The 19117-nt window shown below is 41.1% G+C and overlaps 1 protein-coding gene across 2 annotated transcripts in view; it reads left to right on the top strand.

Annotated features, from left to right (window-relative positions):
• Nucleotides 1-18609, top strand: part of KCNV1 (potassium voltage-gated channel modifier subfamily V member 1) — a 75812-nt gene extending 57203 nt beyond the window's left edge. The window contains exons 2-3 of one of the 2 annotated variants that reach the window (XM_056522620.1): nucleotides 16334-16555; nucleotides 17214-18609. In XM_056522620.1, coding sequence (XP_056378595.1) covers nucleotides 16334-16555; nucleotides 17214-17218 — 227 coding nt within the window. In that variant the 3' untranslated portion in view covers nucleotides 17219-18609. Of the gene's footprint in view, nucleotides 1-16333 lie in introns of both variants that reach the window. The other variant, XM_056522619.1, reaches the window with a different exon arrangement.
• Nucleotides 18610-19117: the final 508 nt, after the last annotated feature.

Raw genomic sequence — 19117 nt, 5'->3', positions numbered from 1 at the left:
GTGAGTGGCCCGAACAGCTAACTTCTATTACAGGCTTGCTCTTAACAATCATCTAAACCGGCAAACAGTGCTGCGTGCCTATATTGGACCATATGGATTTGCTATAAACTAGTACATACCTATCAGTACGGTGTACTCACTTTGAAAGGATTATTATAGGATATATTTTCTTTGCAGGACATTTCTGTTTCAGGACATTAATCCATCAGAACATTCTCTTGGTGCACAGGAATTATTATTATCATTTATGGGACACTTATTTTTTTACAACTTTCATATAAGTTATCATTCAATAAGGTTTTTATTGTATACATTTTCCTTTGCAGGGTGATTTACTTATGAATACAGGTTGAAATATCTGATGCAAATGATATATAGAGCACATTTCAATAATACTTATGGTTTATCACTTTGATGAGTCGCTGTATGATAAACATATTGATATCTTTGTACCATATATGTAAATTTAGCTAGCTACAATTTACAAGTGCTATCCATTCACAACAGCTGTAGTGGCCTATTGAGACAATTTAGACATTTTAGACATTTCATTTACATTTATTGTAATTTTATACTATAGCGTTACCGTAGGGCCCTGCGGGAAATTAAAAATGTACTCATTTATATATATATCTTTTACATCTAATAAATCTTTTGATTATTCATATTAGGTTCTTCAGCAACCAATCAGATCGCTTCTTTCATTTTTGAAAAGGCCTCTGAAAAATGAAAGAAGCGATCTGATTGGTTGCTATGGGCAACTCTGCAACTTTACCTCTGGACAGGTTTTGATAAATCTCCCCCAATATGTCCCTTATCTCTGGCTACTGCCCTGCTGTGCACCGCAGGTGCAGACCTGTACCTTTTGGCTAAACAGCCATCAATTTATTAGAGATACATATTGTAGACACTGTCTAATGTTGGATGCAATGGGAAAACTATTTAAAAGGTTAAACTGTAACACCCCGACATGTTTCACCACTCAGCGTGGCTTTATCAAGGAAAATGACTGACAGCTGTAATGGCTGTGGTTAGGTGGATCCACTGACCTGTTGAGGAAAATGGCTTGAGCTGTACCAGGAAACAGAGTCTAAGGTGCTGCTGGTTTTCATCACAGCCCACCACAAAGCGGGGTGGACTTGCTGCGGGAGGCGGCACCCAGGTCTCTACCCCTGATACCACTCCTCCCCACAGGCAGCCGAGGTATAACGTGGCACAGGAAGGGTGAGGCACAGACATAGTCAGGAAAGGCAGGAGGTCAGGACAGGCAGCAATGAAGCAAGGTCAGGTAATGTAACAGGAGGTTAGAAGGCAGGCGGCACAGGAGCAAGGTCAGTATATGTAGCAAGGGATCAGATACACAGCAAGGCAAGACACAAATATATGCTTTCTCTTGGCAACTAGGGCACAAAGATCTGGCAGGGAACAGGGGGGAGTGCCGGAACTAAATAGGATTGGTTTGGGACAAGCACCAATTATTGGTGCACTGGCCCTTTAAATTTAGAAAAGCCGGCGTGCACGCACCCTAAGAGGCGGGGATACTTGCGCTGGCAGGGACAGGCAGGAGAAGAGAAACAGAGCGGAGCTTGCAAGCGAGCACACCCCGCAACGGAAGATAAGTGGCAGTCCGGGGTTCGCATGCGGACGCGTCCCGCAATGCGAAGCGCGGCACTGCTGGGAGCAGAGGGCAGAGCCCTAACAACAGTATTGAGTGCCAGTCCAAAATGAGCCCCTTTTATATCCAATCAAATGACCTCATCATCAAGCTGGCCAATAAGGCATCATCCCAATATCAACCAATGCCACCTTGTTTCCGTACGATTCATAGCCAATCTTAACCCCGTAAGGACCACGGGTTTTTCCCTTTTTGCACTTTCGTTTTTTCCTCATCACCTTCTAAAAATCATTACACTTTCAATTTTGCACCTACAGACTCATGCAGGGCTTATTATTTGCGCCACCAATTTTTCTTTGAAATTATATCAATCATTTCACCACAAAATGTACATCGAACCCAGAAAAAATATTTGTGGGGCAAAATTGGAAAAAAAATAACAATTAGTGTTGCTCGCGAATATTCGCAATGCAAATTTTATTCGCGAATATTGCGTATTCGCAAATTCGCAAATATTCGCGAATATAGCACTATATATTCGTAATTACGAATATTCGGTTTTTTTTTCACAGTACACATCACAGTGATCATCCCTCTCTGCTTCCAGCTTGTGTGGTGTAAAGAAGGCTCTAATACTACTGTGTGAGACTGAGGTGCGAATTTTGCGAATTTGCACATGCTGATTTTTGCTTATGCAAATGTTCGCTTATGTTAATTTTTTATATGCTAATTTTTGCATACGCTGATTTTCGCATACGCTAATATTCGCATAATATTCATCCATATATTCGCGAAATATCGCAAATTCGAATATGGCCTATGCCGCTCAACACTAGTAACAATGATACCATATATCTATTCTGTAGGTCCATACGGTTACAATGATACCCAATTTGTACAGTTTTTTCTTTATTCTACTACTTTAAAAAAAATTATAACTACACGCACGAAAATTTGTATGTTTAAAATTGTCCTCTTCTGACCCCTATAAGTTTTTTATTTTTTCATATTCCGAGTGGTATGAGGGCTAATTTTTTGCACCGTGATCTGAAGTTTTCATCGGTACCATGATTGTTTTGATCAGACTTTTTGACCACTTTTTATAATTTTTTTAGGGTATTCAAAGTTACAAAAACTATGCAATTTTGGACTTTGGAGTTTTCTTTATATGTACGCCATTGACAGTGTGGTTTAATTAACATTATATTTTAATAGTTCGGACATTTATGCATGCGGCGATACCACAGATGTTTATTTTTATTTTGTTTACATTTTTTTATGGGAAAAGGAGAGTGATGAGAGGTTCAGTTCGAAACAGGACCGTACCATTCAGGTTCTCTCCATTGACTGAAGAAATATACAGAGGCTTGCCAACCGAGAAACAGGGAGATGATGCTTTTGGACCAAGGAAGCATCAATAAAATTTTCCGCGGAAGCGGAATCCAAGAAGGCAGAAGCGGAAAAAGAAGTCTTTGTGGAGGTATACACTTGAACAGGCATGGTCAAACGTGGAGAGGTACTATTCACAGTCAGGGACGCCTCTCCTATGTGCCCTAGGTGCGAGCCTTTCCTGAATGCTGAGGATGAATTGGACAGTACTTAAGGAACTTGCTTTGGCACAGTAGAGACACAGTAGAGACACAAATTCTCACAATGACGAGACCTCTCCTGTAAAGACAATCAAGTCTGATCCACCTGTATAGGCTCCTCCTCTGGTGGCATTGGAGAAGAATGAAGCAGATGCTGGAACACTGGTACCAGGCGAGGGAACCAGCGTGTTCAGACAAGTTCTCTTTTGCGACAAAGCTCTTCCTGTCACTCAGAAAATCGAACATCAATTAGAACGGCCAAGTTGATTAGGTCACTCAGGGAAGTCGGAAGGTCTCATGCAGCAAGGGCATCCTTGATTCTACTAGTAAGTCCTTTTTTGAAGGTAGCGCACAAGGCCTCATCATTACAAGCCAGTTCGGATGCCAGGATGCAGAATTGTACCGCGTAATCCCACACAGGAGGAAGTGCAGGAACTAAATAGGATTGGTTTGGGATAAGCACCAATTATTGGTGCACTGGCCCTGCAAATTTAGAAAAGCCGGCGTGTGAACACCCTAGGAGGCAGGGACACGCGCACCGACAGGGACAGGCAGGAGGAGAGGAACATAATGGGGCTCGCAAGCGAGCCCGCCCCACAATGGAAGGTAATTGGCAGTCCAGGATTAGCATGCGAGCGCGTCCCACAATGCAAACCGCGGCACTGTCGGGAACATTGGGCAGAGCCCTAACAACAGCATTGAGTGCCAGTCCAAAATGAGCCCCGTTTATATACAATCAAATGACCTCATCATCAGGCTGGCCAAAAAGGCATCATCCTCATATCAACCAATACCACCTTGTTTCCGTACGATTCATAGCCAATCTTAACCCCTTTAGGACCACGGGTTTTTCCATTTTTGCACTTTCATTTTTTCCTCATCACCTTCTAAAAATCATAACAATTTCAAGTTTGCCCCTACAGACTCATATGGGGCTTATTATTTGCACCACCAATTTTACTTTGTAATTATATCAATCATTTCACCACAAAATGTACAGCGAACCCAGAAAAAAATATTTGTGGGGCAAAATTGGAAAAAAATCGGGATTCCGATTCTACACAGTACACTTTTTTGGTAACAATGACACCATATATCTATTCTGTAGGTCCATACGGTTACAATGATACCCAATTTGTACAGTTTTTTCTTTATTCTACTACTTTAAAAAAAATGTATAACTACATGCAACAAAAAAAAGTATGTTTAAAATTGTCCTCTTCTGACCCCTATTAGTGTTGAGCGGCATAGGCCATATTCGAATTCGCGAATATTCGCGAATATATGGACGAATATCCGTCATATATTCGCGAATATTCGCATATTCGTCATATTCTTGTTTTATTTTCGCATATGTGAAAATTCGCGTATGCGAAAATTAACATATGTGTAAATTCGCATGTGCGAAAATTAGCATACGCTAATTTTCGTATATGCGAATTTTCGCACGCCAGTCTCACACAGTAGTATTACAGCCTTCTTTACACCACACAAGCTGGAAGCAGAGAGGGATGATCACTGTGATGTGTACTGTGAAGAAAAAAAAAAACGAATATTCGTAATTACGAATATATAGCGCTATATTCGCGAAATTCGCGAATTCGCGAATATGCGATATTCGCGAATAATATTCGAATTGCGAATATTCGCGAGCAACACTAACCCCTATATCTTTTTTATTTTTTCATATTTAGAGTGGTATGAGGGCTAATTTTTTGCACCGTGATCTTTCATCGGTACCATGATTGTTTTGATTGGACTTTTTGACCACTTTTTATACATTTTTTTAGGGTGTTCAAACTGACCAAAACTACCAAATTTGGGACTTTTTTTTACGTGTACGCCATTGACCATGTGGTTTAATTAACATTATATTTTTATAGTTTGGACATTTTTGCATGCGGCGATACCACATATGTTTATTTTTATTTTGTTTACATATTTCTTTTTTAAATGGGAAAAGGAGGGTGATTCATACTTTTACTTTAAATATACGCCCGTTCTCCTTAGGGGGTTAATTCATCATGATTTTACCTTCATTATTTGATCCAATCCTAAATCAGGATATTCATTGAAGTCACTCACTACCAGCGATCCTCGTTCACTCACCCCAATAGGAATTGTCCATTCATAGACCAATAAGCTGCTCCAGACATCCATCCACGTCACATCAGGCATGCACTGACAATACTCTCTCTGTTAGCTGCTCCGCCTGAGTCACGTGTGAAGGATCCAACTCACATGATACTACGTTCACATCTGAGTATTAAGCAGTAGTGCACAGGCACACAGAACCTAAGTCCCGACACTGAAATCAGATTGTACAGTAGTACGCAAGTGTGCAGAGCCAAAATCCTGATACTGAAATCAGATCATACTGCGCCTGTGCTGCATCTATGTCTCCTCCAATGCTATTAACTCTTTGGTGCCAACTGATCAATGGTAGATCAAAACTTATATGAATTAATTACTCTGTCTGAAAGCCAATCCTATAGATATCAGGTAAGTATTAGGATGACGCATATAAAAGATGCATGTCAATAAACTAATGAACCAATCACCTAGAACTTAATCTCATTCTTAATAGGCCACTAATTGCCAAAATATATTGAAACACTGGCTACCTACAAAAATAAAACCCATATAGCCCAGATGTCATACCTCATAATATAATGAATAAGCTAATTTATAAGCCCCCAGGGGTAAGATAACACCTGTAAGTAATTATATTAAGTGCACAGTACTACAAAATTCATATGATGTAAAAAACATTCATCTGAAAACAGTGGTCCAACGGATCTTCATGATAGAAAACAAATAACATAATACATTTTACCTTAGATCCTACGAGACTTTATTAGTGTACATAAACATTGTTACGCCGAGCGCTCCGGGTCCCTGCTCCTCCCCTGAGCGCTCGTGGCGTTCCTCTCTCTGCAGCGCCCCAGTCAGACCCGTTGACCGGGAGCGCTGCACTGACATTGTTGGCGGGGATGCGATTTGCATAGCGGGACGCGCCCGCTCGCGAATCGCATCCCAAGTCACTTACCTGTCCCGGCCCCCGGCTGTCATGTCCTGGCGTGCGCGGCTCCGCTCCTTAGGGCGCGCGCGCGCCAGCTCTTTGAGATTTAAAGGGCCAGTGCACCAATGATTGGTGCCTGGCCCAATTAGCCTAATTAGCTTCCACCTGCTCCCTGGCTATATTACCTCACTTCCCCTGCACTTCCTTGCCGGATCTTGTTGCCTTGTGCCAGTGAAAGCGTTTAGTGTTGTCCAAAGCCTGTGTTTCCAGATCTTCTGCTATCCAGATTGACTACGAACCTTGCCGCCTGCCCCGACCTTCTGCTACGTCTGACCTTGTCTCTGCCTAGTCCTTTTGTCCCACGCCTTCTCAGAAGTCAGCGAGGTTGAGCCGTTGCCAGTGGATACGACCTGGTTGCTACCGCCGCAGCAAGACCATCCCGCTTTGCGGCGGGCTCTGGTGAATACCAGTAGCATCTTAGAACTGGTCCACCGGCACGGTCCACGCCAATCCCTCGCTGACACAGAGGATCCACAACCAGTAAGCCGAATCGTGACAAACATTTGTTTTGTCAGTTTTATATTTTGTTCTCACACCTAATTTTTTCACATTCAATGGTAAATTTTACCACCAGATAAAGGGATTGGCCATGGGCACGGTATGTGCACCCACTTACACAAATGTATTTCTCGGGTGGTGGGAGAACACAATAGTTTCCAATATTTCATTCACAGAGCACATTCTCTTCTGCGGTCATTTCATCGATGATATTTTGATTCTGTGGGATGGTGGTAGGGAGCTTTTTCACAATTTTGTTTCAGTTTTAAATCACAATGAGAATGGTATGCTATTCATATCTGAGTTTGGGCACAAATCAATCAACTTTCTAGATCTCCCTATTAAAATAGACAATAGCGGCTGCATTCAAACATTGATGTTCTGCAAAGATACAGCAGTAAATAGTCTTCTACAATGGAACAGCTGGCACCTGGCACCTCTTAACCAGGGAATTCCAGTAGGCCAGTTCTTGAGGACAAGGCACAATTGCTTACAGGAAATTACCTTTGAGCGTGAGTCATGAAAATGATTGAAATGGTTTAAGGATAAAGACTTTCTGAAAAATTGCCTCCAGAAAGCCCTTCATAGAGCTGGGAACATCTCTAGAACTGATCTACTGCAAGATAGGACACGACCAGGTGGGGACACAACCAAAGCGATCCAATGTATCGGCACTTATGATAATAAATCAGATCAAGTACTCAACTTGATGAGGAGATATTAGCCAATATTAAGAGCCAATGAGGATCTTACAACAGTATTACACACATATCCCAATATCACATATCGGAGAGGTCCTAATCTGAGAGACCTGATGGTCCATAGCCATTTTATTACCAGCAGAAAGGATACTTGGCTAAAGAATCCAAATATGGGCACAGGCCCATGTGGACAATGCTTTTTTTTTCTCTTTTGGACCACGCTGAAAAGAAATCACCAGCTCTGCGAATGGTCGAGTTTACAAATTGTATGATTTTGTCAATTGTAAGAGCGTGAGCATAATGTATGCGTGTACATGCACATTCCTGAAATTGTATATAGGGAAAACGCTGCAAGAATTTAGATGAGGAAACATCTGAGTAGCATCCAGACAGGTGCCGACACACCAATTGCCCAACATATAAGAGAGGTGCATGAAGGTCACCTTAAGAATTTGAAAATCTGGGGTTTGAGACAGATTAAACTTGGTCCAAGGGGCGACAATTTGGACAATATTCTCCTTAGGGAGGAGTCTAAATGGATCTTTTGTTTAAAAACTCTAAACCCACATGGGTTGAACAAGGGGTTCACTTATACAGCATTTATCTAATTGAGCTGTAGTACCAGTTTCATACCTAAATACATACTTTATTGGTTTCATTTGTAGCTACTTATTGGTAGAGTAAATTTTGTGTGTCAGTTTAGTGGACCCCAGAGATAGAATTGAGCTCATGAGTATTGACCTAATCAGGCTATTGAGTATATGCATAAGGACCATCACATCAAATTAAATGATTCCTCTATTTTACCTTTATGTTAAACTTGTTGTGTAGTTTTTAATGGTATTTGGGATTATGGAGCAGAGACTCACTCGACACATTATAACATTATATAAATACTAACTTATTGGAGTTTATATTGTCAAAGATATATGCTATGACATCTAATTATATGTAGATTCCTAGGATTACTGGTAAATATATGTATTGTAATTTTTGTGTAATTTTGCAAGATTACTGGCACCAGATTACAATTATCGTTCTTTCACGTTAGTACACTCATAAAGTCCCGTAGGATTTAAGGCAAAATATATTATGTTATATTTTTAGTATCATGTAGATCCGTTGGACCACTGTTTTCAGATTAATGTTTTTACATCATATGATTTTTGTAGTATTATGCACTTAATATCATTACTTATGGTGTTATCTTGCCCCTGGGGGCTTTTAAATTAGCTTATTAGGTATATTATGAGGTCTGACATCTGGGATATATGGGTTTTATTTTTGTAGGTTATCAATATTTCAGTATATCTTGGCAATTAGCGGCCTGTTATTGTGCAATAATCTGTTAAGATTGAGAGTAAGTTCTAGGTGATTGGTTCATTAATTCATATTGTTTTGATCTACCATTGATCAGTTGGCACCAAAGAGTTAATAGCATTGGAGGAGACATAGATGCAGCGCAGGCGCAGTATGATCAGATTTCAGTATCAGGATTCTGGCTCTGCGTGCTTAGGCATTACTGTACGATCTGACTTAAGTGTCGGGACTTTGGTTCTATGCGCCTGCACACTACTTAATACTCAGATGTGAACCTGGTATCATGTGAGTTGGATCTGTCACGTGACTCAGGGGGAGTGACTGACAGGGAGAGTACTGTCAGCGCATGCCTGATGAAGTAGAAGGATATTGGTTTATGTTGGGATAATTCCTGATGATGAGGTCATTTTTGCTTGCATATAAAAGGGGCTCATTTTGGACTGGCACTCAATGCTGTCAGTCATTCTCCTTTATAAAGCCACGCTGAGTGTCGAAACATGTTGGGGTGTGACAGTTTAACCTTTTAAATAGCCTTCCCATTGCATCCAACATTAGACAGTGTCTACAATGTGTATCTCTAATAAATTGATGGCTGTTTAGCCAAAAGGTACAGGTTCGCACCTGCGGTGTACAGCAGGGCAGCAGCCAGAGATAAGAGACATATTGTTGCTAATTACTGTATAAACCACTTGGTCTGATCACTGGTAGTTTTACCCCTTACAGTGGGTTGCAAATAATAGATACTGCAGCTAGCCACTAGCAGTGTGAATAGAGGGTCCCTCCAGTACCCAATACTGATAGGCAAGCATAGAGCCCTGAGGGTGTCTGTGTACACCTAATAGATATTGTTTATTTAGTATCCCTTGTGGCATGGTTTGAGCAGTTATCATCACCAATATTCAGTAATGTGTGTACATAAGCACACTAGGGTTGTTAACAACCATCCGACCAGAGTACAGACCTGTGGTTACATGAGAGTGATAAGTCGGAGTTGGACGCTACAGTGATGCAATTGGGATAGTGTTTTTAATCGTGTGTTTTCTCTCCTATTTTATGTTTTGCATTAAAAGTTATATTTTATTAGAGCACATGGTTATAGACTGTTTTTTTCTAACCCCTTGGGGTTTTATTGTTGGTTAACCATGGAAGATCCAACCTCAAAAATGCATCTCTTCTTCAAAACCCCTTCCCCAATGCCCCATTCACATCACATTTTGGTCTTCCATCCGAGGTAGACATTAAGAGGACTCTCAACATGTACAAGGCTGCAACAAATCCCACTGTACAAACAATGGGGAATTTCCAATGTACTGACCATATTTGAACTGTTTGTGTAAAAAGACAGTCTAACTATTTTAAAGGGGTACTCCGCCCCTAGACATCTTATCCCCTATCTCCCTGCTGCACCTGGCATTCGTTTAGAGCATCGGGTGTGGTGCTGGATGCTCGTGACGTCATGGCAACACCCCGCTTGGGATATCATGGCCATGCCCCCTCAATACAAATCTATAGGAGGGGGCGTGATGGTCATCAAGCCCTCTCCCATAGACTTGCATTGAGGGCTCGTGACCGTGATGTCACGAGCGGGCATGACAGTGATGTCACAAGCTTCCGCCCCGCATCGCCAGTCATACGGAAAGGAGGAAAGTTTGCTCCTTGCACCGGATGTCTGGGGTGCCACAGCCGAGATCAGACATCTTATCCCCTATCCTTTTGATAGGGGATAAGATGTCTAGGGTCAGAGTACCCCTTTAAGGTTCATTGCTTTGGTCACCATCTGACAATGGACCCTGATGGGTACATTTACATTTACTGTACATTCAGCGATTTCCCAAAGCACATGCTAAACAAATTGGCAAATTTTTGATGTGAATGGGGCCTAAGAGTCAAAGCGAAAATTCTCTGCAAACAGGCCATGTATTACATTTTCCCTGCAGCAGATGTGTACGACTGGCTGAAGCTTCTTCTGGAGATAGCAGGTGATTGTTGGGGGAGTGTAAAGCCGGACTGATCAGCTGATTATTGGGGTGTCTTTAATATTAAAGGGGTGGTTTTAATAAGGGTTTCTCAAAAGTGTTCTCTTTACTCTACACCACAGAAAAGCTTAATGTTAACCACATTGTGAAAAGCTTAATGTTATCCACATTGTGTTAGCTCCAGACTATGTTCCTCAACCCCTCAGCCCAGGGGTGTTCGCTCATACTAATAGGAACCAAAAACCTACTAACAGAATATCTGGCTACTCTTTAGTGAAGTAAACATTGATCTACATAACAATTTCTTGGCCCCAATGAATTGAGTTATAAGGAATAATAAGCTTAGGATCATTGCTGCTTAGTTCACTTGGTGCTGCATGTTAGGTTTAGTGAAAGATGCTCAAGTCTTGTTGGAGACTTTAAAAGAGCTGTAGGCTACATCCTATATCATTAGTGGACATAGTACCATAGGATTTGGCTTCCAGACAAATTTAATTTAGACTTCTACAACCTTCCAAATGATGCAGCAATGTAGATTATGATCTTGAAATGTCTATGTAAACCAATTGATTTACTGTAAATTACTGTAATATTCTGTTTCTGCTTCTTTCAGTTTGCTAAATTCTCATTTTTTACATTTGTTATCCTTTTTTTTATTTTACCCTTTTTAAGTCCACATAGAACACTATTAATAGCAATCATTAGATAACATAACACTGATCAGTGAAATCAGAGCTATGCTCATGGCAGACTGCACAAGAAGAGCGGCAATCAATGACATGGAGGTAAGCAGGAAACCTCCAACCACCATGCTAACTCATCAGACCCCCACGACCACCCTGCTGGGTTCTGATGAGGGCCCTGAACGCATCAGCACCTGTATTTTCAGTGTTTCATGTGTGGGATAAATTATTTTAATAGTTCAGGCATTTCTGCACATGATACAAATTATGTTTTTTTTTTTTGTTTACTTATTTTTATTTAAAAATGGGTGAAGGGGATATTTACATTTTTATTATGAATGTTTTTAACTTTTCACCCCACATTTTTAGTCTCCCTGGGGAATTCATACTTGTTTATAGCTACCATGGCAACCAGTTGACATGAACTGCACCATATGGAGGGGGGGGGGGTTGATAGGAGGCCAAAAAGGTGTGCCACCTGGCATTTAATTTATCTCCTTAGATGCTATGGTTGTTATTGACAGTGGCATGTAGGGAGGCAAATAGCAGAGTGCGGTGTATTTCCAATGACAGCCACTGATAGTGGTTGTCAGCTGCAGATAGCAGTATTCACCCCTTGCCTTGTAAGGGATGAACTCACCTCAGAAGCCTGCTACAAGTGATTTGAAGAGGCACATTGGTAGACTGGTGGGAGTTGTAGTAGCCAGAGAACAGGACAACATGCAGTAGTGGACTGGTGGGTGTGGTAGTGGCGAGTGGACAGCAGGCAGTGGTGGACTGGTGGGAGTGGTAGTGGCGAGCGGACAGCAGGCAGTGGTGGACTGGGTGGACAGGGGTGAAACAAGACTAAGGAGACATTAAGATATGTTATAGGTTGTAAAAAGTAATAAATTGTTATATTGTATAGCTGTTGTTTCAAACATATGTAAAGATGAACGTGCCCTTTAAGCGTAATGTAGTTTAATGTTATTCAAACAAAATCTTGTCTCTTTTTTTTCTTTTCAAACCTAACCAATATCCACTAGATATAAATAAAAATAAATGCATTTATGAAGTATGAGCTAATTCTTATTATATTCCTCATGGCCCCAAACATGAATAATTAAACATATTCATTTCTGAGTCATGAGAAGGCAATGTTTAAATATATGAGAAAATAATTATTATTAAATACGTTTGTTCGTCCTTTAACCTTGGCTGTTATTGCGGCGCTGATGCCACAGGCGTTCACTTATTAAGATTCTCAGCAGCTTCCCAGAGGAGAAGGTCTGTGGCAGAACTCAGGCAAAAGGAAATACATATGTATCAATAGCCACCAGAGCATGAAAGAAAATGCTAAGTTCTTCACAAAAGTTCTGTAGGTTATGCATTGCATGTTTCTAATTCGTCACAAAAGAAAATACTGAATTTCTTCTAACCATTACTAAATTTAATACCATTGATTTTACATATAACTTTGAATTTGTGTGACCTAATGAAAGTAACAAAACTATAGCCATGGTCAGATCTGATCTCTATGTTACATTAAAAAAAAAATCTGAGCTTTTTGTCAATTGTATATGCACACATACTTTCTCCCTTACTCTTCTAGTCAATCACAGCACTGCACAACAAATCACATACCTCTGCTGTGCCATGATATCCTGCTGCTGAAAGTACACTGAACAGGCTTGCACTGTGCTGGGCTGATGATTTATACAGTATGTTACTATGATAGTATGTGGAGGGAGAAGGGATTACTGTTGCACTGGGTTTTTGCAAGGTGCTATTTGAACTGAAAGGGGAAAAAAACAACAGCACAGCAAGGAAAGGGTTACACTAAACACTGAACAGGCTAGCATTGTGCTGGGGATTTATACAGTACACTACTATAGATGACATGTAGAGGGAGAAAGGGTTCCTGATGCATTGCGTTTTTCAAGGTAATATGAGCAGAAATAAAATTAACAACACAAAGCAAAAAAAGGATTACATTAACCGATGCTGCTGTTTATTTACCTTGGTATATATTTATTCTCATTGGACACAGCCTCAGAGGAGTTGTGTAACTTCGCTCATCTCTAATCTTGATTCCATAGAGATAGCAGACGAAGATAGCAGACAAAGTTGAGAGAGGAGGGATCCAAAAGCCAGTAGGTTGAGATTCAGTTGCTACTGAAGAAGGGGACAGAACTGAACCCCAAAACATGTTTATCTTAATCTACACACCCCATCTCTATAAACCACTGTTGCACGGCCGCAATCTAATTAACTGAATTTTCATTTAATAGAATCCTGTGAGTGCATGCTCCGATTCTCCACAAGAATGCTGATCAGAAAAAACCTCTCTGTAACACTAGGATCAGACACATTTATATCTCCATACAGCAGCTCGCTCGCCTGTTAGATCAGCTTGCTTAGCAAGCAGTGGTTGCGCGCACCGCTTGAGCAAGCACAAAATCATCAATTTTGTCTTACAGCAAACTGGCAGCTGCCGATTAATAGGTGGATAGCACCATACACTGACGACTTTGGCTGCCTATTACCATTTTTATTTTTACAGGAGACTTTATATTATACGGCTAAGTCATACTTCAATAAGACTGTTGCAAAAAGTATTTCTTTTTAGGATCGTGGAAAGTAGCCGTACAATTAAGATCTATTGGCTATACTCATTTATCTTGCTGTTGTGAGACAACGTGGAACAATTAAAGTTACTTTAAAAAAAAAACATATACACCGCTGTTTGTATACATGTTACAATTTGTTTCATCTACTTTTATTGTCATCGGGCCAGCCACAAGGGCCCTGTGGTGTAACCAATGAACTGTATCATATTTTATGGAATAAATTGCTTTAGAATTGTTCACATATAAATCTAATTTACATAGTCATTTAATCTATTTATGTCAAGAATAAAGAACTTATAATTTTTTTTTATGTTCCACCTCTTTTTAGTACCTCTTATTTTATTTTTTGTCACCTTCATATACAACTTTCAGATACCAGTTTTGATAAAATCCTACTTTTAATGTTTTTTTGAGGACTGCTTTTAGCTCTTTTCAATAGGATTTGTTTTTTACTGGTGCACGCTGTTTGCTGCATGTCTGCACCAGGGCTGCGCCATTGTGCGCCAGCATGCAACAAATTGCACTGGAAAAACACATTTGCATACGAAACCCCCATATTTATTTTGGTTTCCTACAAAAAAAAAAAGGAATTCTGTGTGAAAAATTCCTGACCAGAACAAAGAAGTACTAAAAATAACTCTACAACACCGCATTAGCCAATCCCTTCACCTCTGACCTTTGGGAATTTTGGTTGTTTTTATTCTAAGGGACTTTGCTTGGTACTAGGTTCCCTGGTTAAATGTGTGTACAATTACTCATTTGGAATGCAATAAAGAATTATTGTCTTTACTTCTTGCACCTAAAAATCCAGCATGCACCAATTAAATCTCAATTCAAACACAAAGAGTAGTAAATATAAAATAGATTAAAATATTTAATATATTAAAATAAAAATAGATAAGGAAAAAAAAGTTATGGATTATTAAACCTACAAATACAACCATACACTCTTAGTAAATGAGTATTTGTGTTATTCATCAGTTAACCTGGATCTCTGGCGTTGTGAGCTGCACATACCCTACCTGTTGGAATCTGGTAGGTGATGATGTCATCCTGTAGTTCACAGAAAGTTAGAACCCAGAACTGACATCCTTTTCTGACACATTAAAGAGAATCTGACACCCTATTTACCTGCTTTATAGAACAGCTTTAGAAAGAGGGTTCACTTACTTAAAGGAGATATCCAGTGGTGACTCAGTGGTGAGCAACTTATCCCCTATCCTAAAGATAGGGGATAAGTTGCAGATCACGGGGGGTCCGACCGCTGGGGCCCCCTGCGATCTCCTGTACGGAGCCCCGACAGCCCGCGGGAAGGGGGCGTGTCGACCTCTGCACGAGGCGGCGGCTGACACGCCCCTCAATACAACTCTATGGCAGAGCCGAAGCGCTGCCTTCGGCAATCTCCGGCTCTGCCATAGAGATGTATTGAGGGGGCGTGTCGGCCGCCGCTTCGTGCGGGGGTCGACACCCGCTATCTGGGCCGAGAGCCGGGGCCCCGTACAGAGAGATCACAGGGGGCCCCAGCGGTCGTACCCCCCGCGATCTCAAACTTATCCCCTATCCTTAGGATAGGGGATAAGTTTTTCACCACTGGACTACCCCTTTAAATCCATTAAGTATATCCAGAGCACTGTAATCTCCCTGCTTCATTGCACTCCAGCATGCATTGGAGGTGGGGAGCCCGTTCACCCAGCTCCCCTGCCTTCTCATACTCTCTGTCAGACCTGCCCCCTTCATTAATACCCTAATGAATGCCATGGGTGAGCACTCTGCTATCTTTGTAGTCACCTGCTGCATTCATTAGCATAATAATGACAGGGGCAGGGCAGACGGAGAATATGAAGGAGGAAGGGGAGCTGGGTGAGCAGGCTCCCCGCTTCAAACGCACACTGGAGCTCAATGCAGCATGAAGATTACAGTGCCAGAACTCTGCATATCCTGAACGTAATTAAGTGATCCCTCTTTGTAAAGCTGTTCGCCGGCACTACAACCCAGTATATCGGGTTTAGTGCGGGTAAGCAGGCTCTTTAAGCACTGAAAGGTTTGGAGAGTCAGACTGAGATCACATGACTAAATTATAGTAATAAAACACAAAGATGCATTTGCACTGGACTAGTAATGGTGAGTGTGCATGGTGATGAGATGTTGTTTCTGGAGAGCATCCATGTTTTTCAATCCTAAACAAGAATTTTTATGTTAACATGGACGAATTTACTTTATATTACACATTGAATGATTATTTTGTGTGTTTACTTTTCAGGTTTAAAGTCTTTAGGAATGACCATTGCTCAGTGTTATGAAGAAGTCGGCCTTCTGCTTCTCTTCCTGTCTGTGGGCATTTCCATATTCTCCGCCCTTGAATACGCCGTGGAGTGTAACGTCCCCGACACGACTTTCACAAGCGTCCCCAGTGCCTGGTGGTGGGCAACAACCTCCATGACAACAGTAGGCTACGGAGATATCAGACCGGACACCACGTTTGGTAAAATTGTTGCTTTTTTGTGCATTTTGTCAGGAATCTTAGTTTTAGCACTGCCGATCGCTATTATCAATGACCGATTTGCTGCTTGTTACTTCACCTTAAAAATGAAGGAGGCGGCTCTGAGGCAAAGGGAGGCCTTAAAGAAGCTAATGAAAAACATAGGCACCGAATCTGACATCAATGTAAATCTTAGGGACATTTATGCTAAAAGCATCATGGAAATGTTACGACTGAAAACCAGAGAAAGGGCGAGCACCAGAAGCAGCGGAGGAGATGACTTCTGGTAAATCCGGATTGTGTCTGGTTTCGTTATTTGACTTTTCTTGTCTGCATAACCATTTTGGTTTTTGTTGTAATTACAACATTGGTGGCAGGATACACTTGGAAGACTCCCGGCAACTCTGTAGCCTGTTACTGTCATGTTAATTCAGCTTGAGAATGAACCAAAAAGACTTGATTGTTGAATTAGTTTCCATAATGACCATTATTTTTCCCGTCATTGCTAAAGTGAGTGGTATACAGAATTGCTGATCCCATAGACGTATATGGGGCTTCTGGCAATTCCATAGACCACTCACTTTAGCATCTGGCTACAGAGTTTAAAGGATACACTTTAAAGGAGAACTCCAGCCAAAATTTACTTATTTCCTATTCACAGAATAAGCAGCTGATCACGAGGGGTCCGACCACTGGAGTACGCTGCTTCTTTCTTCACTGGAGCCACAAGGACTTTGTATGGAGAGATGATCGAGCACTCCAGTATATGGCATAGGTGAAGTTAGTCTAGCACAGCTCTCCATCAATATAATTAAAATGCTGTCAACAAATCGATTTGAACAACCTGGTTGCTTTATTCCAGAAACAGTGCCACCAATGGGCTGTATCTGATCTTGCAGAACGCTGATATTTAAGGGGTTATCCAGCATTAAAAACGTATCCCCTAGCCACAATATAAGGGATAATGGTCTGATCATGGCGGATCTGACCTCTGCAACCCCCACGATCTCCAGAAGTGCTCCAATAAGCACTCTGGCCCCATCTTCTGAGATGTATTTGTGTTGGCAATAACAGTCCTCTCAGTCAGTCACTAGTGTCCCACCTCACATGGTGATTGGCTAAGTGGACCGTCACTGCAGAGACCAGGTAGTCTCAGAAAGTGGGGGCCACAGCACTCAGCAGGAAAAGTCGGGCCAATTCTGGAGATAGTGGGGGGTCCCAGAGATCAGACACTCCTATGGATAGGGGATATGTTTTAGCTGCAATATCAGACAAAACTTGTGAACAATTGTGGCACTGTTCTTAAAAGAGAATAGCCATACTTTTTCTCTAATCCTACATAGTTATTTTAAATAAAAGACACAATGATAAAGCTATGACATTATGTATAAATATTTTTATATAGGTTTATCAGTTTCCAAATATTCAAATTAACATCCTGTTTATGTGGTGTCTAAGGGGTGGATGTTATAATACACAGTTCATGACGCCAGGACAATGTTACTCTCCACGTTCTGAGGATTGAGATAGCTCTCCTGGGCCAGGCATGGGGCAATGATTACCACGATGCAAGTTTACGGAAAATTATCTTGTAGCTAAATCCTTCACAGTACAGAGTTATGAGGGGGGGGGGGGGGCTGTAGATGTAGGGTTTCTTCTCCTTAGGCCTCCTCAGACTAGAACTGAACAAGACTAGACTTAGCCTTAGACTCAGACTGAGCAGCTCCTCTGCCCCTACTCTATGTAGGGGATAGTTGGGGAGCTCAAATTGGGGTGTTAGTGTCACCTGGATCACTCTGCAAAGCTTCCTTAAAGGGGTACTTCAGTAGAAAACTTTTTTTTTATTTTTATCAACTGGTGCCAGAAAGTTAAACAGATTTGTAAATTTCTTCTATTAAAAAAATCTTAATCCTTCCAGTACTTATTAGCTGCGGAATACTACAGAGGAAATTATTTTCTTTTCTGAAAACAGAGCTCTCTGCTGACATCATGAGCACAGTGCTCTCTGCTGACATCTCTGTCCATTTTAAAAACTGTCCAGAGTAGGAAAAAATCCACTATGCTGCTCGGGACAGTCCCTAAAATGGACAGAGATGTCAGCAGAGAGCACTGTGTTCCAAAAAGAAAAGAATTTCCTCTGTAATATTCTGCAGCTAATAAGTACTGGAAGGATTACGATTTTTTTAATAGAAGTAATTTACAAATTTGTTGGAAAAAAAAAAAGTTTTCCACCGAAGTACCCCTTTAAGGAAACAGTAAAATAATTAATTATAACACAATCAGAATTTACTGTACAATGCAACAGAATATGCCATTGAGCAGTGGACCCAGAACAGTGACACAAGGGATGCCTGAGGTAACACTTACCTAACAGAAATTGCCTGATTCTTATTAGGCAAACCGTGATAGATAGTGATGTCCAAATATAGAGGTGCCCTTAGTGGAGTGCTAACTGTGCATTTTAGGTGGCCCCTATCCTCCTCAAAACCATCAGGGAAAATCAGGTTTTTATGTTTTGAGCAGAAATTCATACATTTTCCCGAATCTAAGTTTAGAAGTGAAACA

This window comes from Hyla sarda, chromosome 5 (genome assembly GCF_029499605.1).
Source record: "Hyla sarda isolate aHylSar1 chromosome 5, aHylSar1.hap1, whole genome shotgun sequence".
NCBI lineage: Eukaryota > Metazoa > Chordata > Amphibia > Anura > Hylidae > Hyla > Hyla sarda.
This window is presented reverse-complemented; position numbering and strand designations above follow the sequence as displayed.